A 27,882-nucleotide genomic window follows, 5' to 3' on the forward strand; every position below is an offset into this window, starting at 1 on the left:
AGCCTCCCCACTTCCTCAGTATTACCTGCCTGTCCACCTAACTTCGTATCATTGGCAAACTTCGCTAGAATGCCCCCGGTTCCCTCATCCAAATCGTTAATATATAATGCGAACAGCTGTGGCCCCAGCACCGGACCCTGCGGGACACCGCTCGTCACCGGCTGCGATTCTGAAAAAGAACCTTTTATCCCAACTCTCTGCCTTCTGTTAGACAGCCAATCCTCAATCCATCCCAGCAGCTCACCTCGAACACCATGGGCCCTCACCTTGCTCAGCAGCCTCCCGTGTGGCACCTTATCAAAGGCCTTTTGAAAGTCTAGATAGACCACATCCACTGGGTTTCCCTGGTCTAACCTACTTGTTACCTCTTCAAAAAATTCCAACAGGTTTGTCAGGCATGACCTCCCTTTACTAAATCCATGTTGACTTGTTCTAATCAGACTCTGCTCTTCCAAGAATTTAGAAACCTCATCCTTAATGATGGATTCTAGAATTTTACCAACAACCGAGGTTAAGCTGATTGGCCTATAATTTTCCATCTTTTGCCTTGATCCTTTCTTGAACAAGGGGGTTACAACAGCCATCTTCCAATCATCCGGGACCTTTCCTGACTCCAGTGACTCTTGAAAGATCTCCAATGGTAAGGAGATTGATCATTGCAAAATAAATGTGTCAGAGTTTTACAGGTCTGAGGTTAATCGCAAATTAAACTTCATCTGAATTGAGCCAAGTTCCAAATTGGAAATTACTATTTTTAAAAATGAATAAACTCAGATTAAGTTAAGTTATAAAAAGCTGCAGATATTACTGAGGAACTGAATTGGATTTAAATGACAATTTGTGGAAAAGTCCTTCACTGGGGATTAAACTGGGGGAGATGGAAGGAGGCTAGTGTTTCTGGATGTACACGTAATGGATGAATCAAGATGTTTCAATATTTGCAAAAACAGGCCCTCATGAATATTGACACGAATATCCCTGGAAACCTTTGTCTCCTTTCTAGTGTTAACAAACAGCAGCCAAAGAACATAAATCAATACATTATTAATATTTCAGACCCATTAGATCAATATTGTTGCCATTGAACAGTCATGTTGAATCTTTTGTTCAAAAATTACAAACCTGTCTGCTGAGTGTTTATCGGCCGGAAATAAATCATAAAATATTCTCTTGTAAAACATATAGCAAAATGATCAGAGCTTCTGCAAGCGTACAGTGTGATAATCTGATAAACTCATTCTTGTCAAGTCAGTCATACGGGTCTTCTTTCAGCTGTATTAACAGTTAATGCATTCGAAAGCACTGCAACGTCTGTTATGGACACATATTTGGAAAAACATTCTGCTTCAGACACACAAGACAGAAACATGTCTTGTTTTTCAACTTTTATCACCTTTTCTACAATCAATTTCTTACAGTGGCTTGTTAAAACTTGCATATATTATTAAAATCCTACAACCTGTGGGGAACTCTGCAATCTCTTGATTCTAGTCTTTACTGCACCTTGGATTTCCATTGTCCCACTGCTGACAGCTGCCTAGGTCCCAAGGAACTACATTCCTATAGCTCTCAGTATTCATTTCTTTTCTTGAAACGAACTTTCTGCCAAGTTATTGGGCATCTATCCAAAAATGTCCTTATGCACCTTGACGCCAAATTTAAATTGATAGCATTCCTGTAAAGCACCTCTTGCCATTTTACTTTGTTAGAAGGAGATTTATAAACAAAAATTGATCAAAGATAAATACATGTTTAAGAATGTGTATAGCTGAACAATAAAATCCAGGAAAGTGTGAAGTGCTTTTTTACTTGCTTGCAACTTGCGCAACATTTCAATGGCTACAATAGCTTCAGAATGTTTGAATTCATTGGGAAGAAAACCAGTCGTGATTATGAGCCACAAGTTTATACTTGAAGTACTCAGGTGTGAAACAAAGGTTAAAACAGGCTTGGATTCTACTCAGTCGAATTTAGAAGAACGAGAGGTGATGAAACATATCGGACTCTTGTGGAGTTTGACAGGGTAAACGCAGCGAGGATGTTTTCTCCCATGGGGAGAGTCTAGGACCAGACAGCATAGTCTTAGAATAAAGGGACGCCATTTTAAGACCAAAATGAGAAGGAATTTCTTCTGAGGATTGAGAATGTTTGGAACTCCTTGACACAGAGAGCTATGGGTGTAGAGTCCTTGTTTATATTTAAGGCTGAGATAGATAGATTCTTGATCAGTACTAGGTTGAGGAAAAGGGTAAGAAAGTGGATGTGAGAAATGTCGGATCAGCCATAATCCTACCGAATGGCAGAGCAGGCTTGCGAGGCCGAATGGTCTCCTCCTGCTGTTGCCTCACAGCACCAGGGTCCCAGGTTTGATTCCAGCCTCGGATGACTGCATGGAGTTTGCACATTCTCCCAGTGTCTGCATGGGTTTCCCCCAGGTGTTCAGGTTTCCTCCCACAGTCCATGGATGGGCAGGTCAGGTGAATTGGCCATGCTAAATTGCCCATAGTGCTAGGTGCATTAGTCAGAGGGAAATGGGTCTGGGTGAGTTACTCTTCGGAGGGTTGGCGTGGACTGGTTGGGCTGAAGGGCCTGTTTCCGCACTGTAGGGCATCTAATCTAATCTAATCTAATCTGATGACTTGCGCAGTCTCTTTATCTTTTTGGCACTGATTGTCCAGTTTCACACACACAGATCCACTAAGTGAGATACAATGAAAATCTGATGTTGCAAGAATAATAAGCAAGGAGCAAGTATCTTCTGGAGTAGAGAAAGTGGAGAAAATTGGTCAAAAAGAATGAGGGAGTTAAAAGAAAAAGCTGAAGGACTGTGCATTGGATTTGTAACACTCAAGATTCACATAATACTTGTCAAATAGTAAAACGTTTACTGATGGCATAAAATAAATCAGAATTACGTCAGATATGTTACTATCAGCACCGTAATCAAAGATTATGGCAGAGTAAATGCATGTTAATTTTTGGATAGGATGAAGTTTTTCCTTAGATTAAGCCACTTACTATCATTTTATCTGTGGTGCAACAGCAACACCACAATGATAGTCTTCACTGAAGTAAGTTAACCAGATAGGAAACAAAAAGGTTTATGAGAAAAACATAATTGCTGCCTTAAAAGCACAGTGTTATCATTGCTATTTGAGGATAAACTGGGCAACACATTGGGAGTACTGCAATAAACCTCGCACATGTCACATGGAGATAGGATGTAGATCATGTGCTTCTTATTTACAAGACATAATCATACTGTAGAACTGTAATAACATGTCCAGGGAAGGCCAAATATTCTTCACCTGTGATGAAGCAAAGCAGGCTAATCACTTAAACTTCCTTCCTATCTCTCCACCCCAATAATGAATTATCAAACTACATTGGCAGGTTGAGGTGAGTGCCATGAGATGTTCTGAACTGGGGGAAGCTGCATGAAGGAAAGAAAAGTTATGGTTCACAGAAACTGATTTGTTCAGATTCCACAACATAGCACAATGACACCCTGTCATTTTAATCTTAAACCTGGAAGAAAGATTACACGGATCTATGTACACAGATTTAACAGTTGTCCTATTGTCATCTAAACAATTATTGATAAAACACACTATTTCTTAGAGTCAGATCGCTTTAACATTGAACGGCAGAATGAGGTGTAGATGGGTTTATTGTGTTAGCATCTTTTGCTACACAAAGCATTCAGTACATTGTGATCATCGTTTTAAGTTGCTACTTTGTCAAATTATTTACTGGAACGGAGGAATCTTGCTGCAGACAGAAATGTTACTATTGCACAGGTCACTCAAATCTACTATGAGGAGTGAATACAACTGCATTATTAAAAATCCATATTCTACGTAACTGATATTTTCATGGCTTTCCTTTTGTTAAACTTTGCATCATCACTTTTACAGGGTTACCCAGTGCTCAAATAACTTGAGTTTTTTTTTGAAAAAAGAACACCTTAAAATATTAGTAAAGACATGCCCCCTCCAAGATATTCATTTTGATTTCTACAGACGTTTGATATAACATGCAGTATTACAAAATATAATCACAATCTTTTGTTAGATAGCTTGCTAATGTTTCACAAGGAGACAGAAATGAACTCAATTTTTGAGAGCAAATTTCCTTACACGTCCTCGTGAATGTAGTCTGAATACCAAATAAGATGAGCTACTGGGGGTAAAAAGACTTTGAGATTAGAATTTGATAATCATCTTCTCAGGATAAAAGGCAGTTTCTGGATCGTTTTACAATTTTTTAATGCATTAACTAAGTCAATTTGTTAATGATTTGAAATATGCAACACAATTACCTGTGGGGCTCTGAGTTGCTGAGGGAGTGGAAGCTGCGCTGGTAGTGATGGTATCGCTGCAGCCTGTGCTTGTTGTGATGGTGCCACTAGAGGGTGGGGAAGGGGACGATGCTGGAGAGGGACTCTGCTGGTTTATGTGCTGTGCCACTGCAAACCCTAGAAAGCAGTTAAAGAAAAAGTTTCCTTTTACAAGCCAGACCCTTTGAATACTTTCAAGCTAAACAATTCAAGGAATAAGATTCCTACATTCTCAGAAATCTTTATTATTGCTTCTGCTAATCATAACTAAATCTTTTAGTCTACGTTATCTAACCTTTTGCAATTTAATTTAGAAGGACTGCCATCGTTATAGAATTTCTTTCCATCGGAAATTATTTGAATACAAGAATAGCAGCCTGCTTCAGTGAATTTTGTGTGATCTGTATTATTCAAATACTGTAACATGACAATACCTTGCAATCTAACTGTTACATATGTAGATGACCTGAGGAATCTCCTAACCAGAACTCAGGCATTTTTCCAACATGTCTCTGACTTCACTGTAGACTGACTAAACTGCAGAACGAGGTAAAAACAAGGACTACAGATGCTGGAAACCAGAGTCTAGATTAGAGTGGTGCTGGAAAAACACAGCAGGTCAGGCAGCATCCGAGAAGCAGGAAAATCAACGTTTCTGGCAAAAGCCCTTCATCAGGAATCCTGATGATGGGCTTTTGCCCGGAACGTTGATTTTCCTGCTCCTTAGATGCTGCCTGACCTGCTGTGCTTTTCCAGCACCACTCTAATCTGAACTGCAGAACGGTTTCAGCCACATTGGGAAGAGTGGATGGGAAGAGTGGATGAGAATTCAAGGACTACGTTGGTCCTTTACAGGGGTAATTGTATAAATTAGGATCACCATTTTGGTCTAGTTCATAGGTCATATAGGTAAAAAATTCTTTATCTGGATCATCTTCACTTGCAACATTACCATAGATTTCTATCATATCTCATTGCATAGAAAGTGAGACAATAAGATGTGGGAGCAGAAGTACGGCACTCAATAAGATCATGGCTGATCTGATAATCCTCAACTCTACTTTCCTGCTCTCCCCCCGCCCCCAGTCCTTGATTCACTCACTGATTAAAAGTCTGTCTACCTAAGCCTTAAATTTCATATACTTAACGACCCAGCCTCAACAATCCACTGCGGTAAAGAATTCTACAGATTTACTTCCCTCAGAGTAGAAATTCCTCCTCATCTTGGTCTCAAACATGCAACCCCTCATTTGGAGATTTTGCCCTCTGGTCCTAGATTCTCCCACAAGAGGCAAACTCTCTACCTTGCAAACCCCCCAAGAAATCTTACAACTTTCAACAAGGTCTCCTCTCATGTTGGACAAGAAGCTTCAGATTCACACATTTCTTAAGCACATACAGAATTCAAAATATAAAAGGGAATTTCAAAACATTGAAAGTGACTAGAGTTTTCTTGAGTCAGCTTTTTGGACTGGAACAGCTTTAACCTATTTGAGCCCAACCTGCAGGTGGTGACCTTCAGAGAGATCTTATCAAGAAATCAAAATGTGTTAAAATAATACTGAGACTTAAAAAAAAACTGCTCCCTGAAGGAGGTGGTAATGTCACGATAGACTAAAAAGGTTTCTAATTTAATCCAAAGTTGATGACTTAATAACCGAATGTGGCAAATCTAGGTTTGAAAAAAATCTGGCCTGTACACGAACCAATGCAAGATTATTTACCGCAGACTCAAGGTTTTAAATAAAAATTGCAACATTTATAATCAAATGTCAGTCATCCACAGAGATAACACAAAGTTGCTGAATACAGTCCTTTAAGAAATTAATTCTCATGCACACTTTGGACAGTGTCAAATGTCCTAGCTAAGACAGACAAGAGCTCTGTATATGCAGGGGGAGCTTTTCTTTGGAAGTACAATCATTACATCTACAGTAAATCATTGATCCTTCATTTAACATCCACATACACCAAGATATGCGTAGGTCAGATCAGCTTTACAGCTGTACAGAAAAGTGTTTACTGTCCTGTGCTGTTCGGTCAAGACATTAATGCTTACTAAAAATATGCAAATTATTTCAGTAGAATCCTTCAAAAGAATGTGTCAAAAATATCTAACAAAAAGCCACAGAACTGAAATGTCAGCCCTATAAACGCTCCATAGATACGGTCAGATTTGCTCAGCAATTCCAGCATTTGTTTTATTCACTGCAAACTTTCAGCACCCACAGTATTTGGCTTCTGTTACCTTGGACGCTGCTGAAGCCGAGACCATCCCTTTATCTTTTTTAAGTGGAAAGTGTGGCATGGAAGCACAATTAAATCTGGAATAAGATACAGACGCATACTGGTATTGCTGAAAAGCTAAAAGCTGTGATCAATTCGATTCCCTTCATCCAAGAATTTTGGTGGCAGGAACTGGATTTAGATCATAACTAGAATCCTAAAATCACATATGTCTGCAGAGAAGACAGTCTTGAACTGTTGTTTTGACCCTAATATTGAAAACTGTTTCAGAAATATTTAGATGTCATTTTTTCAGTTCAGTCACTATCGCTGGGTGCCACAGAAGCTTGCTCTTTGAAGTCCCGATGACTTGTTAATTTATGAATTTAGCTTAGGAAGCTTGCAATAATAACACTATAACGCTGCAAATTTGCTCGCTGAACTGTTAAGTCAGACGTTTCATTACCATGCTAGGTAACATCATCATTGAGCCTCTGATAAAGTGCTGGTGTTCTGTCCCGCTTGCTATTTGTGTGTCTTGGTCTGTTGTGGTGGGTGATATCATTTCCAGTTCTGTTTCTGAGAGGTTGGGAAATGGCGTCCAAATCGATATGTTTGTTAATGGAGTTCCGGTTCAAATGCCAGGCCTCTAGGAATTCCTGCGCGTGTCTTTGTTTCGTCTGTCCCAGGAAGGATGTATTATCCCAGTCAAACTGGTGTCCTCTTTGTCTGTGTGTATGGATACTCGTGATAGTTAGTCATGTCTTTTGGTGGCTAGTTGGTGCCTATGTATCCTGGTGGCTAGTTTCCTGCCCGTCGGCCCAATGTAATGTTTGTTGCAGTCCTTGCAGGATATTTTGTATATGACAATCGTTTTGCTGGTTATTGGTACGGGGGGGTCCTTTAAGTTCATCACGTGCTGCTTAGTGTAAGTTTGTGGGCTACCATGATGCCTAGGGGCCAGAGTAGTCTGGTCATCATCTCATAGATATCTATAATGAATGGCAGGGTGGCTAGGCATTCTTTTCCATTAACAAACATATCGATTTGGACCCCATTTCCCAACCAACCTCTCAGAAAAAGAACCAGAAGTGATATCACCCACCGCAACAGACCAAGGCATATAAATGGCAAGTGGGACAGAACACCAGTGCTTCATCGGAGGCTCACTGATGTTGTTACCTAGCATGGCGACAAAACGTCTGAGAACAAACCTATCAGCTCGCGAGCAAACTTACAACCTGATCCACAACCAGAGCTACAAATCTTCTCTAAAATTGCAATAATGTTATTTTTATTCCAAAAAGTATTTGGAAAATATAACCTTCTACCAGTTAAAAACTCCAAGTCTTTTCCAACAGAATCGGCTTTCTTGGAATTTGGATTGAAAGGTTTGGATTAAATTGGAACAAGAATCATGCAGTCTTCCAAGTACTCTTCTTGTGGTTCCTGGATCTTTACATACTACATCAACTTGTCAGTTGTATTCTGGCCCAGTTCTCTCACTCGATTTGATGGGGCACTTGTGTCCCATTCTGTCATAATCTAATAGCTTTGCATGAATGACAGAAGATGTTATTTGCCTAAAATAGTTTGAAAAGTGAAGGAAAAGAAACAATTATTGTGCTTCAGGAATGAAGCAAAAGTGCTGCAAATGCTTTTGAAAATGACTATTGTACTTTCCAACACTGCAGGACTAGGATATAGAAATTAGCAGACATTTGGAGGAGCTAGCAAGACTAAAGATTCTGAATAATATCCATTCTGCTATTAACTGACATGTGATGCAGAAGGGGTTAATTATTTACTTGAGCAGATGGGAGCCCCCATTGTAAAAATTCAGTGTAATCTAATTTGGACAGTGGTAATACATTCCATTGCAAGTGTTTTCATGTCCTGTTTCAAGCTGCAGTCCATGTTAGGAAGGATCCTGTACTTGTTAAGTCTGTTACAGACTGCCAATGGTCAAGTCAAGCAATCAAAAAAAATGCAGAAGTTAGTAACTTCAAACAAAAGTAGGAAATGTTAAAACATTTAATAGTTCAGCCAACATTTGAGCAAAATGGAGAAGTTGACATTTGGATAGCATAAAGAGAAGTCTGGATCCAAGATATCACTTTGCTGTTTTTCCTTTCCAGGAATTCTAACTGTCTCAAGCAATTTCTATTGTAAATTCAGCCCAAGTGATTTGAAGAACATTTCAATATATTTCAATTTATTCAATCTATTGCAGTATACTCAAATCACGCACACATAAATACTGTCACCTTAGCTTTTAGTAATGAATAATGACTAATAGCAACATACAAAATGTTGGAACCAATTTCATTTTAACAAAATGTAGCCACAAAGCAATTAGAAGTAATTTGTAAAACACTGCTACAAGTCCCAACTGCCAAAACCAATGGAAACCATTGGCTGAACCATCAGACAAAAATCGTTAACGCTAATTCTTGCTGTATTATCAGGGGACGAGTGAAAGTATATCAATCAATTTATTAAAAGTCTACCTCATTTCACCACTTTGTTAAATAGCTGTTAGAAGTGATACCATTAATGGGAATAGGAGAATTAACCTTGTTCAAACCATTAATTAGTTTTAGGGGTACATTTCCAATGGAGATGATGTTAATAAAGTGAACAAGTTAAAGCTTTCATCACAGCTGCTTTGTAGTTCCATCAAGATAGATGGTAATTTTGTTGTTTTTTAAGATGCTATTAACCTCCACAATTCCTTCCAGAGTAAACATAGGGATTAGGAATGCAGAAGGTAAAAGGTACATGTAGTAGGAAGGTTACAAGGAAATGAATTGTATTTCTGATAAAATTTCAAAGGCATTCCAGAGATACTCTATCAGAGACTCATTGAATTGTACACTCATGTTTATAAGTGACCTGTCTGCAGCAGTGCCGTTTTGAGATCAGTCACATGGAATGTCACTGAGCCAACGCAGATTTGTACTTTCAGTGATGAAACATTGAAATCTACTCATTGTATGAATTTTAACACAGATAGGGTGAGATATAAAACTGTCTTGACGGTATGGTATCAGATTGTAAAATATCGACATCGTAATCGCAGATGCTCGTTTCTAAGGCCTACAACTTCAGTGTATGACCTCCATACTCCCTTTTTCTTACATCCCTCCAGCTGTGTCTTCTTCGTGTCATGTTGACTTTGCTGTCAACTTAGCACACAATTTTCTCCTCTTCACAGTGAATATTTACAACTATCAGGTTGTAAGTTTGCTCTCCGAGTTGGTAGATTTGTTCCCAGGCGTTTTGTCATCATGCTCAGTAACATCAGTGAGCCTCCGATGAAGCACTGGTGTTCTGTCCTGCTTGTTAATTGTGTGTCTTGGTCTGTTGTGCTGAGTGATATCATTTCCAGTTCCGTTTCTGAGAGGTTGGTAAATGGAATTCTGGTTTGAATGCCAGGCTACAGGAATTCCTGCGCATGTCTTTGTTTAGCCTGTCCCAGGATGGATGCATGTTCCAGTCAAACATTTTCTGATGAAGGGCTTTTGCCAGAAACATCAATTCTCCTGCTCCTCAGATACTGCCTGACCTGCAATGTTTTTCCAGCACCACACTTGCAACTCTGATCTCCAGCATCCGCAGCCCTCACTTTCACCCAGTCAAATTGGTGTCCCTCTTCATCTGTGTGTCTGGATAAGAGTGATTTTTGGTTATGTCTTTTGGTGGCTAGTTGGTGTTCATGTATCAGGCTAGTTTCCTGCCTGTCTGTCCAATGTAATGTTGGTTGCAGTCCTTGCAAGGTATTTTGTATATGATGATTGTTCTGCTGGTTGTTGGTATGGGCTCCTTTAAATTCATCAGCAGCTGATTCAGTGTGGTGGTAGGTTTGTGGGACACCATGATGCCTAGGGGTTAGAGTAGTCTGGTTGTCATCTCTGATGTATGAGAGGGCAGCCAGAGTTTCTGGGTCTGTTATGCAGGAAATCAGGGGACGGTGCTTGTTGGGTACCCGTTGTTCCTGAATACGCCATACAGATGTTTTTCCTCAGTTTCTCGTATTTCCTGGGTGCTGCAGAGTATTGTGGCTCATTGGAATAACGCCCTGATGCAGCTCCATTTGTGGGTGTTCGGATGGTTGCATCTGTAGTTGAGCATCTGGTCAGTGTGTGTAGTTTTCCTGGAGACGCTGGTCTGCAGCTCTCCATTGGCTCTTCGTTCTACTGTGATGTCTTCCTCTTTGGTGAACTTTATATTGGTAAGGATGTTGTTTATAGGTTTGTGGGTTTCTTCTAATTTGATGCGTTTCCAGCCCGGGCTGGATCATGGGAAGGGCTGTTAGTTCTAATCTCTGCATCATTGCTTCTGCTAAAAATCCTGATATTGGTGATCCCATGGATGTCCCATTGACTTGTTTGTAGATGCTGTCATTGAAAATGAAGTGGGTTGTGAGACACAAGTCTACTAGTTTGAGGATGTTGTCCTTGCTGATGGAGTTGGTGCTGTCAGGTGTCTGTGTCCTTGGTTCATCTAGTAGTGAGGCCAGTGTTTCTTTGACCAGAGTGATATTTATTGATGTGAACAGGGCTGTCACATCGAAGGAGACCATGACCTTGTCGTCCTCTGCCTTGGAGTCTTTGATGATGTTAAAGGAATTCCTGGATGCAATGGTTAAAGTGGCGGGAGTCTTCTCACAGGTATTTCAGTTTATGATGAAGTTCCTTTGCTAGTCTGTATGTTGGAGTGCTGAGAAGTGAGACTATGGGTCTTGGGGCTGGCTGGGGGTGCGGGGGGGGGGAAGGGGGCAGTGGCCCTTGTTTGTGTTCCTTTGGCAGTCTATAGAAATGGGGCATGTTGGATCCATCAGTTTCATTCTTTGAAGGTCTGTCTTGTTGACTTCACCTGTCTTGTGAAGTTTCCTCAGGGCTACTGAAATGCGGTTTTCTAGCTGTGGAGTCAGGTCCATCGCCGCCTCTGGTAGGTATCGGTATTTGCGAGTAGTGTGTTTGCTTTTTCAATATATTGTGTTCTGTTCAGGATGACAGTCATGCATGCATTGTCTGCTGGTAGGATTATGATATTTCTGTCTTTTCTGAGAACTTGCAGGGGTTTCCTTTCCAGTGTGTTGAGGATGTTCCCTTCTTTCTTTTTACTTAGTGTTGGTGCTACTGTCTGTCTGTTCGGTTCCTTCTGGTATAAAGTTCACCAAGGAGGAAGAGAACAATAACAAACTCCTCTTCCTAGATGTCACAGTAGAATGAAAATCCAATGGAAAGCCGCAGACAGCAAAGCTATATATATGGACCAGATACTCAATTACAGGAGCAACCATCCCAACACCCACAAATGGAGCTGCATTACCTAAATGAGCCACAACACACTGCAGTACCTAGGAACTAAGAGAAACTGAGGAAAAACACCTGTACAATGTACTCAGGAACAACAGGCACCCAATAACCACAGACCCCAATTCTTACACAACAGACTTAAACAGGAAGACACAACATGCCCAGACACTTTAGCCGCCCTGCCATACATCAAAGACATCTCAGAGACAACGACCAGACTACTCTGGCCCCTAGGCATCATCGTAGGCCAAAACCTACCACGACACTGAAACAGTTCCTGACGAATTTAAAGGACCCTGTACCAATCAGCAGAAGAAACGTCATATACAAAATACCCTGCAAGGACTACAACAAACATTACATTGGACAGGAAACTAGCCAGCAGGATACATGAGCACTAACTAGCACTAACAAAAGACATGACCAACTATCAATAGTATCCATACACATACGAAGACACCAGTTCGACTGGGACAGACAAAACAAAGACATGCACAGGAATTCCTGGAGGACTGGTTTTCAAACCGGAATTCAGTAAACAAACATATCGATTTGGACCTCATTTACCAACCTCTCAGAAACAGAACCGAAGTGCTATCACCCACCACAACAAACCAAGACACACAAATAGCAAGTGGGACAGAACACCACTGCTTCATCGGAGGCTCACTGATGATGTTACCTAGCATGGTGACAAAATGCCCGAGAACAAATTTACTAACTCAGTGAGCAAACTTACAACCTAGTCCACAACCAGAGGTACAAATTTTCTCCAAAATCACATTTACAACTATTTTACATATCAATCTCTCTATCAGCACCATTATCATTGCCTTTATTTATTGCTCCAGCTACATTCAATCTCTTCCATTTCCTTCTCCCTTTGATTGCTGTGTACAGCATAAAAAACATTTTCCAGGTCCTTCCGGTTCTGAAGAAATCCTACTGGACTCAACCGTTAACAGTGTTCCTCTCTCCACAGATGCTGCCAAATTTGCTGACATTCTCTCTCACTTGTCTCCATTATCGAAGTGGTGTTGCACTATAAATGTGGCGGCAAATTGGCATCAGGGACCAGTTTAAAATAGTCCCAAATTGTAGTGTGATAATTTGATGTCATTGCTGCTGAATTGATTAAATGGCATGAATGACCGCTGAAACAAATGCAAGACGTTTCACAGGTTATAGACTGTTGCTAGAAGTAGTTGTGATCTATCAAGTGGAATCTGCAACAACACTGCCAGTTCTGGAAAAAGGCCACTGGACTCGAAACATAAACTTTTGTTTTCTCGCCATAGATGTTGCCAGACCTACTGAGTTTCTCCAGCAATTTCTGTTTTTTTTTCTACAGCAGCACTTCTTTAGTAATAGTTACATTGAAGTTACTAGACAGTTCCTACTCTCTAGGCCAATGAATGAATAAGAATGGAGGAAGGCTTTCATACTGCATCATGAGAGAGATAGCTACACAACCCAGTCTCAACCTCGCATGCTACCCAAACCTATGCAATTACAAAACATGATTGCTGGAGAGTTCCCCTCCAAGAACTCACTCCCTAAAATCTATTCAACTGGCTCTCTCTCTCTCTCCATTCTGATATCTCAGGCCCACCTCACCAACCATCTTCTTTATTGATTTCGCCAAACATCCTTTGATCACTGTCCAGTAAGTGTTTCTTCTTGGCATGGGTAATTTCATAAGCTAAAGCCATCTCAAACTTTGAGTCATGTAGCATATCTAACTTTTTCCTCGTTAACATCTTAACTCAAATCAAACACTTGATTTAACTGAAGTACTTTATCTGGTGAATTGTGATAAAAATTGCAGCTAAGGACCAAAATTAGTGATTAATGAAATTACAAATGAAGGATTGGAGGATTTGAGCTATCGGGAGAGGCTGGGGCTATTTTCCCTGGAGTGTTGGAGGCTGAGGGGTAACCGTATAGAGGCTTATAAAATCATGAGGGGCATGGATAGGGTAAACAGACAAGCTTCGAGGAGAAAGTGAGGTCTGCAGATGCTGGAGATCAAAGTTGAAACTTTATTGCTGGAACAGCACAGCAGGTCAGGCAGCATCCAGGGAACAGGAGATTCGACGTTTCGGGCACAGGCCCTTCTTCAGACAAGCTGTTTTCCAGGGGTATTGGAGTTGAAAACTAGAAGGTAGAAGTTTAACTTGAGAGGGGCAAGTTATAGAACAGACACAAAAGTCAATTTTGACGCAGAGGGTGGTGCGTGTATGGAATGAGCTGGCAGAGGTGGTGGTGGAGGCTCATACCTTTTAAATGTTGTAATTGTATCTGGATGGGTATATGAATAAGAAGGGTGTAGAGGGATATGGAATAAACACTGGCAAATGGGACTAAGTTAATTTAGGATATCTGGTCAGCATGGACAAGTTGTACTGAAAGGTCTGTTTCTGTGCTGTATTTCTCTGACTCTATGAAATGATGCTAGTTTGATATAAGCAAAAAAAAACTGACTTATACCATCATGAGAATGAAACAAACCAAAGAATACAGTCGATCTGGCAATAACTGCGGGGAGGGAAGCAGAGTTCGTACTCTGAAGGATTATGTTGGATCTGGAACATTTATTTGATTTCTCTTTCCACAGATGCTGCAAAAATTTTCCACCATGTTCTGTTTTTATTTCAGATTTCCAGCATATGTTGTATCTTATTTTTTCTTACATAGAGGAATGCTTTTTTTTCCCTAAGTTGATAAGAAGACAAACACAGATTATAGGATCACTTTGACAGCTTTCTTTCAAAAATTGGCATCTCCTTTTTATCTCGTCAATAGACAGCACCTTCCAAACCCACGACCACTTCCATCTTCAAGGACAAAGACAGCAGATACATGGGAACACCATTACCTTCAATTCCCCTCCAAGCTACTCACCCTCCTGACTCAGAATTACATCACTATTCCTTCACTGTTGATTGCTCAAAATCCTGGAATTCCCTCCCTAATGGCATTGTGGGTTAGCCCACAGCAGGTGGAATGCAATGGGTCAAGGAGGCAGCTCACCACTACCCTCTCAAGGAGGACTAGGATGGGCAATAACTGCTGACCAGGCAGTGATGCCTACATCCCTCAAATGAATACATTTTTTTAAAAAATGGATCAAAGATATTTATGGAGTAATAAAGTAGTAATACATAAACATCAAAAGATGGACTTCACTTGTAAACGGCATTGACACCTTTCCTGTCCAACTGGTCTTCAAAAAAAAATGTCTCAACTGTTTTGAAGGACAGAAAATGTTAGAGCATTGGTTAAAATAACTACGCACTCACAAAGTGTCTTGTGTTCTGTTGCTACGTAATCGCCCTTACAATACATACAAGGGAAATTCCACAGCATTATGTTTTCCTCAGCTGAATGTAGTAGTATCAGCAATTTATTGTTTCATTTACTGAGGAGAAAGGGGAATTTGATGATGCAATTACTTGTAGATTAACATCAAATAATAAAGCAAACGGATAAACTGTCAGAGTTGAATGACTATTGATTCACCACCATTAACAAAAAAATCTGGATCCTTTTTACACAATGGGATTTTGAACACTCTGCCTAAAAGCTGGTGGAAGCAAATTCCATAAATAATTTTAAAAAGGGAATAAGTCAGATATTTAGGAGTAAGGAACTTAGTTATGTATAAAAGGCAAGTATGGGAACTACTCTTTCAAACAGCCAGCATAGATATTGAATTGAATTGAACTGAATTTATTGTCATGTGTACCGAGGCACAGTGAAAAGCTTTGCCTTGCGAGCAATACAGGCAGATCACAGAGTTAGGTAGCACAGATAAGTAAATAAGAAGGTAAACAGCGGCAAAAACAAAAACACAGGTACAGGCGAATGTTAAGAGTTTGAGAGTCAATTCAGTATTCTAACAATAGTAGGGTAGAAACGGTTTCAAAACCGGCTGGTGCATGTATTCAGGCTTCTGTACCTTCTCTCCGATGGTAGAGATTGTAGAAAAATATTGCCAGGGTGGGATGAATCTTTGAGAATGCTAGCGACCTTTTCTTGACAGCAGTCCTGGTAGATGGAGTCTATAGATGGAACTAGGCCCGAAATGTCAATTTTCCTGCTCCTCGGATGCTGCCTGACTGGCTGTGCTTTTCCAGCACAACTCTAACCTAGACTCTATAGATGGGAGGTTGGCCTTTGAGATTGCCTGGGCTGAGTTCACCACTCTCTGTAACCGTCTCTGACCTTGAATGGTACAGTTACCATACCATACATCCAGACAGAATGCTCTCGATGGAGCACCTATAAACGTTGGCAAGGGTACTCACCGTCATGCCAAATTTCCTCAGATGCCTGAGGAAGAAGAGACGTTGTTGGGCCTTTGTAACCAGTACGTCCTCATGAAGAGTCCAAGAAAGCTTGTTGTGAATGACCACTCCCAGAAGCTTGACATTCTCTACTCATTCCACCTCTGTGCTGTTAATGTGTAGGGAGTCAATGAGTAACATCCTGCTGGAAGTCAGTAATGAGCTCCTTGGTTTTGCCATCATCGAGAGCTAGGTTGTCTCAGTGCACCACTTTTCCAGGTCTTCCACCTTCCATCTGTAGTCGGTTTTGTTGCCATGTGAAATTCGACCAACTATAGTGGTGGCATCAGCGAACGTATAAATGGCATTAAACTGGTATTTGGTGACGTAGTTGTAGGTATACAGAAAGTACAGTAGGGGGCTGAATACGCAGGGGGTTGAGTGTTAGTGAAGATGAAATATTGTCCCCAGTCTTCACTGATTGTGGCCTGTGGGTCAGGAAACTGAGGATCCAGTTGGACAGAGTGGGGCTTAGTCCAAGATCCCTAAGTTTAGATATGTGGGTCAAATGGCCTCCACATGTGTCTTGGGAAGTGACTCTTGTTGATCCTGCTCTTCATAACGGAGATACTAAGGTCAATTATTGCATTTTTGCGAGCACCCAAGCCAAAATCTACTAGCTCAGAACAAATTGCAGACTAACCTGAACAAATGTGGCTTGCTTATCTAATATTAGCTCAAACTTTTATGACAGCATGATTGTCAAGATAGGTCACTGGTTCTCTGAATTTTCTGTTTGCTTTCAGAATCAATTGCACTTGTTGTCAATGCCATAACAAATGGAGTTTGTAACAAATAAAAAAATCTAATTTATCAAAAGTTAGTGACCAAGGACTAGGGATTACTTTTCATATTTTGGTGGAGGAAAACATGCCTTCAGTCAAGTTGGTAGGTTCTGACACAGGTGATTAGCCCACTGCATGACCTGCAGACTTTGGTGATGCTTACAGGCTTGGGTGGATGAGTGGTATCAGGTTCAGGAACTTTCTCCAGCACTCCCAATTTTAAACCTGCCTGTTTCTGAAGTCTCTTGCTGCATTCTGTGCCTTTACAAGTGAAGATTCCCCATTTTGGTTAGTCACACATCAAGAACTATGATATTTTCATCCACTTGTGGGATGTGACTCAGAAAGGACATACTGGCACTGGAGTGTGTCCAGCGGAGATTCACACAGATGATCCCTGGAATGATAGGCCTATATGATGAACTGCTGAGGATCTTGGGATTGTATCTGTTAGAGTTCAGAAGGTTGAGAGGAGATCTATTAGAAATTTACAAGATAATGCATGGCATAGAAAGGGCGAATGCTGGGAAATTTCCGTCAGGCAGGGAGACTAGGACTTGTGGGCACAGCCTTAGAATTAGAGGGGGTCAATTTAGAACGGAAATGAGGAGACATTTCTTCAGCCAGAGAGTGGTGGGCCTGTGGAATTCACTGCCACGGACTGCAGTGGAAGCCGGGACACTAAATGTCTTCAAGGCAGAGATTGATAAATTCTTAATCTTGCAAGGAATTAAGGGATATGGGGAGAGTCGGGTAAGTGGCGTTGAAATGCCCATCAGCCATGATTGAATGACAGAGTGGACTCGATGGGCCAAATGGCCTTACTTCCACTCCTATTTCTTATGGTCTTATGGGGTGTCGCTAGCCCGTCCCTAGCTGCCCTTGAGAAAGTGGTACTGAGCTGTTTTCTTGAAACGCTGCAGTCAATGTGCTGTGGGTTGGCCCAAAATACCCTCAAGGAGAGAAATCCAGGATTTTGAACCAGCGACAGTAATGAACAGCCGATATATTTCCATGTCAACATGGTGAGTGGTTTGGAGGGGAATTTGTAGATGGTGGTGTTACCAGGTATTTGCTGCCCTTGCCTTGGGTTAGGCAATGTCCAAGAACTTTTGGTGAATTTTTGCAGTGCATCTTACAGAGAATTTGATCCAAAAAAAATCCATGCCGATCGTAATCCCAAACCATCCTGTTGACAGTACACACAGCTGCTACTGAGCATCGGTGGTGGAAGGAGTGAATGTTTGTGGATGCGTAAATAATGAAATGGGCTGCTTTGTCCTGGATGGTGTCCAACTTCTTGAGTGTTGTTGGAGCTGCTCTCATCGAGGCAAATGGGAGCATTCCATCATATTCCCGAGTTGTGCCTTGTAGATGGTGGACAGACTTTGAAAAGTCAGGTGATGAGTTATTCACTGAATAGGCTCTGACCTGTTCTTTATATATATATATATCCAGTTGAGTTTCTGATCAATGATAACCCCCAGGATGTTGATAGTGGGTGATTCAGTGATCCAATGAATGTCAAGGGGCTGTGATTAGATTGTCTGTTTTGGTGATGGCCATTGCCTGGCATTTGTGTGGCACAAATATTACCCCGTCACTAGTCAGCCTAAGCCTGGATATTGTTGCATTTGAATATGGACTCATTCAGTATCTGAGGAGTCGTGAATAGTGCTGAACATTGTGCAATCGTTGGCGAATATCCTCAATTCTGATCATATGACGGAGATAAGGTCAGTGATGAAGCAGCTGAAGATGTTTGGGTCTCGGACATTACCTTGACGAGCTCCTGCAGAGATGCAGCTTTGAGTTGCTAGACCTGATTGAAGTCTGTCCCATTTAGCATGGCGACAGTGTCACACAACACGATGGAGAGTATTCTGAGTGTGAACAAGGGACGTGGTCTCTGCAGTGGTCATGTACTGTCATGGACAGATACATCTGCAGCTGGTAGATCGGTAAAGATGAGTCCAAATATGTTTTTCTTTCATCACCTGCTGCAGACCCACTCTAGCAGCTGTGCCCTTTCGGACCCGATCAGCTTGATCAGTAATGCCACTGCTGAGACACTTGTGGTGATGGACATTGAAATCCCCCACCCAGAGTACATTCTGCACCCTTGTTACCCTCAGTGCTTCCTCCAAGTGTTGTTTAACATGCAAGAGTACTGACTTATCAGTTGAGGGAGGATGATACAAGGTCATCAGCAAGAGTTTTCCTTGCCCATGTTTAATCTGATGCCAACAGGCTTCATGGAGTCTGCAATCAACACTGAAGATTTCCACAACAAACCCTTCCCGATTGTATCTCACTGCGCCACCACCTCAGCTGGGTCTGTCCTTCAGTGGGACAGGATTATATCCAGGGATGCTGATGGTAGTGCTGGGACATTGACAGTAAGGTATGAACCCTGAATATGACTGTCTATGAGACAGCTCTCCCAGTTTTGGCACAAGATCCCAAATGGTCTTAAGGAAGAATTTGTACAATCAACAGGGTTGTTTTTGCTATCATTTCTAGTGCCTAAGTCTATGCTAAATGATTTATTTGTTGAGACTTTGTTGCAAATGATACAACTGAGGGGTTTGCTGTGGGTCTGGAGTCACATGTAGGCCAGACCAGGTGAGGATGGCAGATTTCCTACCCTGAAGGACATTTAGTGAGCCAGCTAGGTTTTCATGACCATTGACAGTAGACTTTTAATTCCATGTACTTTCACTGAATGACATATTCTGCCATCTGCCATGCTGGGTTTCAAACCCCTGTCCCCAGGACATTAGCTGAGTCTCTGATTAACAGTCTCATGATAATACCGCTGGACCATCACCTCCACACATGTGCATTTGAAGCTTTTAACCATCTGAACATACAGAATTTAACCCCCTTCCTTGTGGTATGTTTGATGGAAACGGTGGCATTAAATCAAAAGGAGGAAGGCAAGTGGGGACATTGTCCACTTCCCAGCTCCACTGGTCAAATTCATGAAAGACTCCTGAGCAGCTCCTAAAACAATCAATGTCCATTTACGAGCCTCATTAGCAGACAAACTGCACTGCGTTCATAAGGTCTCCATCATTCGGAAAATGCTTAGCACCTCATCAGAGTACCCTCGCCTTGTCCCTGCTGCAAAACACCATACCCATCAGTCACCAGAGATCCAGTGACGATAATTAGGACTCAGCGATGTGTTGCTCAGCAGTAGCCACCGCTTCCCCATGGGATGATGCTACCCAAATGCACTTCTGAGTGGCACTTCATTCGGAATGCTTCCCTTTATGGGTTAACATGGGGCTCTAGCCAACTCTTCAACTGATGGGCAAGAGCCTCATCCCCTCCCTTAAAACACATTAATTAATAAATGTTGGCCTTATCCAAATGACGCAATTATCCCTGTGCATTTGCGTATTATTTACTGGTACCTTGACGTTTGGGGAGGGCAATGCATTAGATACTTGCGTGTTTAACTTAGTGTCTTTATTTTAAACTGAGGAGTGATTTTTAAAAAATTTGCGAATAGGCATTGACATGATTCCACAGCACAATCATATTCTGTAATCTCAGCAACATGGTCTTCACATAAAAATTATCACCTTTTACACAGAATTCAAAAAATTGACAGAGAAAATAAAAATAACCATTATTTGTGACTAGTTTCTTCTTTAAATACATCAACATCGACAGTGAGACTTCCCCTTTAACTTCTGACAATGACTTTCAAGTAGTCAGTCAGTCATGTGTGTGCTATATCTGAATTTGCGCAGTTATTAGAACTGTCAAAATGTACTTTGGTATTTTTGCTTCATACGTATAGGGAAATAACTGCTTATGAGATGCAGTTCAGTTCTGAATTATCGCATTTAATGCGGTGAAATAAAAAAAAACGCTTGTAAAGAGATCCTGCATCTTATGCCTCAGCACTGGATTTCAAAGAATTCCCCAATCAGTAATGCATCCTCTATTACTGCTTATCTATTTATTTTGACTAGATTTTCAGTTTGGTGGCAATTCCTCCACTGCATTGCTAATTTTTGATTTTATTGATGATCACAGCAGATAGTATTTTTAATTTGTGTGCAGAAGTGTATTTGCATTGGTTAGAATATTTGCTGCCTTTGTTCTTTTTAAAAGGTACTGCACAGTTAAGGTTTGACTAAATTTTGTTAACCTTGAAAGTGGCACTAGGGATAATCAGCAAGTTAGCTAATAATTAAAATAATCATCAGCCAAAAGCTAACTTACAGATCCATGGAGAAAGAGGAAAATGGCTAATTGGGTAAGTTATTCAAAGAGCTGAAAATGTGTTGCTGGAAAAGCGCAGGTCAGGCAGCATCCAAGGAGCAGGAGAATCGACGTTTCGGGCATGAGCCCTTCTTCAGGAATGAGGAAAGTGTGCCAAGTTATTCAAAGAGCCAGCAAAGGCATGATAGATTTTTTTAAAAAGTCATTCAGACTATCATAGGATTCTGCACGCTTAAAACAGAGATTAAGTGTCTCATTTGGTATCCAGAGCTGAAGCCACTCAACATTTCTTTCTCTGTCCCAGTTTTTCCCTTCTAACTGAATACCAAGAAATCAAAGAACATTCACATTGTGAAAAACATCACGACTGTACAAACTTAAATGATCCCTTCCTACTTCCAATGAGACCATCTGCCTCAGCTGTTGGCACTTGTTTGTACATACAGGATAAGCTCATGTATCCAACACATACAGAGAAATGGATAAATGGATTCTAGCATCTTATTTCCTTTGTTACAAGCTTGAGTTTCCTTGTTGTTAACATATCCTTCATCTTTACAAAAGCTTTCTTCCAACTTCAGCATCACACCTGCCGTTTTCCATTATCATTTGCCATAAGTAAATTTATCTATTTATTCCAGTCTGATACCATTCACTTCAATCTTCACTATAGAATCATTGAGATGTACAACACAGAAACAGACACTTTGGTCCAACTCATCCCTGCCAACCAGATATCTAGTCGCATTTACCAGTGTATGCCCCATATCCCTCTAAACCCTCTCTATTTATATACCCATCCAGGTGCCCTTTAAACGTTGAATTGGACCAGCCTCCGCCACTTCCTCTGGCAATTCATTCCATATTCGCAACATCGTCAGTGTGAAAATGTTGTCCCTTAGGTGCCTTTTAAATCTTGCCCCTCTCAACATAACTTGTGCCCTCTAGTTTTGGACTCCACTACCTGGGGAAAAGACCTTGACTATTCACGCTATTCATGCCCCTCATGATTCTATAAACCGCTATAAGGTCACCCTTCAGCTTCCACATTCCAGGGAAAACAGCCCCAGCCTATTCAACCTCCCCCTAAAGCTCAAACCCTCCAACCCTGGCAACGTCCTTGTAAATTAACTACTTCTAATGTAACCCTTCTAACATCGTTTTATCTTTTTAATACTCATACTCAATTCAGTATCGGAATTGCTAGATCTCACTTGATCTACCGAAGTTTATAGGGACTCTTTTGATTATGCAAGTGTTCTAACAGCAATGTACCCCCATCAATGAAACAGCCTCTCTTTAAAATGGTTTACTAATGTTTCTAACTTTTATTAAAGCTTTGTTACTTTTTGATCCAATGCTACTCAGAATGTGCTCAGAATGTACTCAATTTTGTCTGTCATTACACTAAATGAAACGGGAACAGAGTGGAGGGCAAACTAAAGAGGTGCAACACTGCCAAGTGTCATGCTGGATAGCTCTGTGATCTTGAGTCAGAACAGTGAGAAGTCAAGCATCATTGCAGACCTAAACTCACGACTGACATGAAAATGCAGTACTGACGGAAGTACTGCGTTCCAGGCAAGACATCAAACTGAAGCTTGTCCAGTTGCCAAAGGACAAAATGTTGTATCCCAGGAGAAAAACATTGAGAAGTCTGCCAACTGTTGATGGTAATAAATGCATAACTGTTTTTTTTCTTTTCATAAAGTCACTTTGCAATATTGTACTTGTTCCAACAAAAACAACAATCTTATTTCTTTGTTAAAGATAGCATGGATGCCTTAGGAAGGCGAATATGGGAACTGTCTGGGAAGTGTGAATTCATCTGTTCGATTTGGTTTTTGCAAATTAACTGTTTTTTTGATGCAATGATATATGTTATGTTATTTATGATGATCGGTCTATGGCTGTATTTGGAAACTGCAGTTAATTATAGACCAACCCCTTTCATGTTCCTAGTAGCTTGACACCAGAGATAGCAAATGACGCTTCAATTATTTGTTCATCTAACTGCGGATTTATGTTGGGAGGTGTAAAAGACCTGCTATTTATCCCAGAGAGAAAGCCATTACATAAAGGTTTAAAATAGCTGTAAGCCTTGATGTTCCACTGTAAACACCGTCTAAGACCAGTTATGTTTAATCTTCATTCATACCCCATTATCTGTACGTATTGTTCATAATCCATATACCTATACATTCTGAACTATACACTGAACTGTGCAAACTCCACACAGACAGTCACCTGAAGTTGGAATTGAACCTGGGTCCCTGGCGCTGTGAGGCAGCAGTGCTAAATACTGAGCCACTGTGCCACTTATAGAAGGGCTTACACCCGAAATGTCGACTCTCCTGCTCTTCAGATGCTGCCTGATCAACTGTGTTTTTCCAGTGCTACACTTTGACTCAAATGCCACTAGGGAAACTAATGAGGCTAAAGGTCAATAAATCTTCTGGACCTGATGCTTTGCATGCAGCATTTTAAAACTGCAGAGATGGTGAATGCATTGGTAGTAAGGGGGAGGCAGTGGAATGGTAGTTATGTCACTGTAATAGCAATCAAGAATCCCAGGGACATCCACTTTGGTAGCAAACACAGGAAGGCAGATTATCATCTGAATGGCAATAGGTTGGGAAAAGGGGAGGTGCAATAAGGCCTGGGTGTCCTCGGACATCAGTTGCCAAAAGTAAGCATGGAGGTGCAACAGGCAGTGAAGGTAGCAATAATATGTTGGCCTCCAGAGCAACGGAATTCGCCTACACAAGCAGGGATGGCTTGCTGCAACTGTACAGTTCTTTTGTTGAGACCACACCTGGATTATTGAGTGCAGCTTTCGCTTTCTTACCTGAAGAAAGTTGTTTTTGGCTATGGCTTGAGTGTAATAGAGGCGCACCCAGACTGATTCCTTGGATGACAGGTCTCACAAATGAAGACAGACCAGATCAGTTAGATCACAATATTCACTGGAATTTAGAAGAATAGGGCAGGGGAGGTTTGGGCTCTCAAAAGTACCCTAGAAACATTGGTCACGAGGGTAACGTTAGCATTAAAGGTTCAAGTTCAGTTGTGACCCTCTGAAGAGGAGTCATATTGGACTTAAAACAGCAAGTCTGTTTCTTCCTCCACATATGCTGTCAGAATTCTTGAGTTTCTCCAGTCTTTTGTTTTTAATTCTGGTCTGATGCACCCAGAGTACTTTGCTTTTTTTTAGGAAAAAAGAAGTCTGCAGCTGTTCCACTTTTAGGCTGTCTTGATTGTGTTTGGACCTACTGCAAGTACTGTCAGTTTCCAGAACAAATGACAAGTTTTGTCATACCTGCATGTACCTCATGAAGGGAAAGGAATTTTTGTTTTTGATTTTAACAGGGCGAGTGAATGATTTTTGATCTTTTGAGTTGTGATCAAAATTCCTCAACTATTTCCAAAATTGAATATGGACTTGATAACTGGTTTTCCTTTTTGGCAGTTTAAACAAAAGGGAAATTTCTTCAACTTTTGATGAACATAAATAGAAGTCATAACCAAATGCAATGACCATCCACCCTTCTATTACTGAGAAATTGCAATGGCTGAGTGCCTTACATCATTCTTAAATGAATCTGGTGACTTAATATGCAAACTACTTCCCAAGAACAGGTTACAACTTGGAATGATTATTTTTTAAACAAATTACTGTGCAAATATTTCACAGAATTGCACATGGTTCTTTGTAGGATGTGTGTTCTAAGAGATAAACATTACAACATAGTGGACTTCACAAAACAGATGATTTTCAGTCACTGCTTATGAACAAATCAAAACCTCTTCTGTCTCTATGTGGCTCCAAATCTTTTTCACCCTAACTCTTTGGTTGCTTTCAACCATTTGTTGATTCCATATAACTGTGATGCACATTTCTTATTGCTTCTACACTGCTATATTTACATTTAAGTTGTATTGTTGATTCTGACTCACTTCTGCTGCGTCTCCCTCCCTGATGAGTGTAGCGACATAACACATTCTTTTTCCATTTCTGTTTCAGGCAGAGATGGTGTGAGAATGGGGAATGCATTGCCATCTGAGAGTAAGCAGGTAGTAGTTTGGGAATGGAGGCAAGTGTGCTGTTGAGTGGTGACTGGTGCTGGTGTATGAGTACATAGGGAAAAGGTAGAATCTGAGAAGAGCCCAAATTGTAGCAAGTATTTTTGGTTTCTGCTTCAATAAGGAGGCAACTGAGTTCTGGTTAAATGGTGACTGAATGACTTAACTGGTGAAAAAGACAGTTAGGGAAAGACTGGTTTAGCATACAAACAAAGAGCAGGATTAGGCCATTTGGCCCCTGAAAGCTGCTCTGCCATTTAACAAAATCAGGACTGAATGTAACCACTAATTCATATTCTCACCTACCCTAATAACCTTTCATGCTCTTACTTACCAAGAATCTACCCACCTTGGCTTTAAAACTATTGAGACTCTGCTTCTACCACGTTCTTTACAGAGTTCCGAAGAGTTATAAATCGCTGGAAACTTCTTTTCTTGCCGAATTTCGGTTTTAAATGGGACACGTGACTAGCAAAAGTTGAACAGTGACTCTGGTTCTAGATCCATTCCATACATACCCTGTTAAGACCCCCTCAGAACTTTATACATTTCAATCAAGTCACCTCTTACTCTGTTGTATCTGCTGCAGTTACAAGCCCAGCCTATCCAACCTTTCCTCAAAGTCAACAAGCCTTTTACATGAATTAGTGTCTAGCAAACCTTCTCAGAATTGATTCCAACTCATTTACATCCCTCTTTGAATAAGGCAACTAATACTGTACACAGCACTCCAAACATGGTCTTCCTGGTACCCTGTCTCTTTTGTATTCAATTCCTCTTGCAATAAATGATAATATTTATTAGCTTTCCTAATTACTTGCTGTACATTACAGGTTAATCTCTTGCAAATCATCTACTAGGGCACCTACATCAGTCTGCAATCCCTCACCATTTAAATAACTTGCTTCTTTTTCACTTTCTTCCGAAGCAGAATCTTGCACATGTCTCACATTATACTCACTCAGTCTGGAAACGGAGTGGATCGGAGGCCTAAAAGCAGCTTTAGGAACGGAGTGGTGATGGAAACCGGAGCAGTGATCGTTCGTTTAAAAGATACAGATAGCTTCCAGCAAATATAAATGTGCCATTCTGTAATCCTGACTATAAATCTTAAGAATTACAAAAGCAACAAATTTATCTCAGATTGTTTAGAAAGCGTTGACACCATGGGCTCAACTTTCCCAGGCCCTTAAAGACCTGTGCAATGGTGAATCAAGTGTGAAAATATGGCAAGATTGGATATGTGTTGTTCACTCTGAGATTTGGCATTCTTATGAATCCATCCTGAGGAGTGCAAGATGAACAACTTTGACATCATGCCTCCTTTATTGGCAATACTTGAGTTTTGGACAACTGAGGATGTGTTTGATAGCTTGTGGGATCTGGAAGCAGGAGAAAGGTATCTGGGAATACTAGGAGGGACAACAGTGCGCAGGGAAGGGATGATAGGAGTATCATGGAAATGGGGCTTAGGAGACATGCTCAAGACCCAAGTACAGGTCAAGTAAAGAATTGGAATAAATAGGAGGCCAGGAAAGCAGTGAAACATTTAAAATGTGAATGACAAATTTGCTGGTGTTACTAAAGAGCAGTTAAATTGGCAAGGAATTGGTAGGAAATAGTCAGTGGGAATTTAAGAAGCAACTATCTAAGCAGATGGCAGACATCCGTAAGAATAATAGGGTTTTAATGGTAGAGGATTTTAACATTTCAAACATAGACTGGACTGTCGGTGTTAAGGGCATGGATGGGGATGGATTTGTTAAATTTGTATAAGAAAGGTTTCTTATTCAATATGTGGATGCACCTACTAGAGAAGAGGCAACACTTAATGCCCTGTTCATAGGTAAGGCAGCATGAGTGACTGAGGTGACAGTGAGGGACACTTTGGGGCAAGTGATCATAATTCTATTAGCTTTAAATAGTTATGGAAAAGAATAAGAACTGATCAAAAAGTTAAAGTTCTAAACTGGAATGAGGCTAAGTTTGACAGGAACTTTCAAAAGTTGTCTGGGGGAAGCTATTCACAGGTAAAGGGAAGGTTGGGAAGTGGGAGGCCTTTAAGAATGAGATAATGAGAGTTCACAGACAGTATGTTCTATTAGGGTGAACAGCAAGGCTGGTAGATGTAGGGAATGCTGGATGACTAGAGAAATTGAGGCACAGATTCCACTCCGTACACCACTCCGTAATTACACCGGCACCACTCCCCACCTCTTCCTCCGCTACATTGATGACTGCATTGGCGCCACCTCGTGCTCCCGCGAGGAGGTTGAGCAATTCATCAACTTCACCAACACATTCCACCCTGACCTTAAATTTACCTGGACCATCTCAGACACCTCCCTCCCCTTCCTGAACCTCACCATCTCCATTAATGACAACTCCCCTTCCTGGACCTCTCCATCTCCATCAGTGACGACCGACTTGACACTGACATCTTCTACAAACCCACCAACTCCCACAGCTACCTGGATTACACCTCTTCCCACCCTACCTCCTGCAAAAATGCCATCCCCTATTCCCAATTCCTC

General features: G+C 41.0%; 1 protein-coding gene across 1 annotated transcript in view; it reads right to left on the minus strand.

Moving 5' to 3' along the window:
• clec16a (C-type lectin domain containing 16A) overlaps positions 1-27,882 on the minus strand; it is a 269,823-nt gene that overhangs the window by 22,721 nt on the left and 219,220 nt on the right. The window contains exon 24 of the mRNA XM_043711087.1: positions 4,322-4,477. Coding sequence (XP_043567022.1) covers positions 4,322-4,477 — 156 coding nt within the window. The remainder of the gene's footprint in view (positions 1-4,321; positions 4,478-27,882) is intronic.

This window comes from Chiloscyllium plagiosum, chromosome 21 (genome assembly GCF_004010195.1).
Source record: "Chiloscyllium plagiosum isolate BGI_BamShark_2017 chromosome 21, ASM401019v2, whole genome shotgun sequence".
Classification (NCBI taxonomy): Eukaryota; Metazoa; Chordata; class Chondrichthyes; order Orectolobiformes; family Hemiscylliidae; genus Chiloscyllium; species Chiloscyllium plagiosum.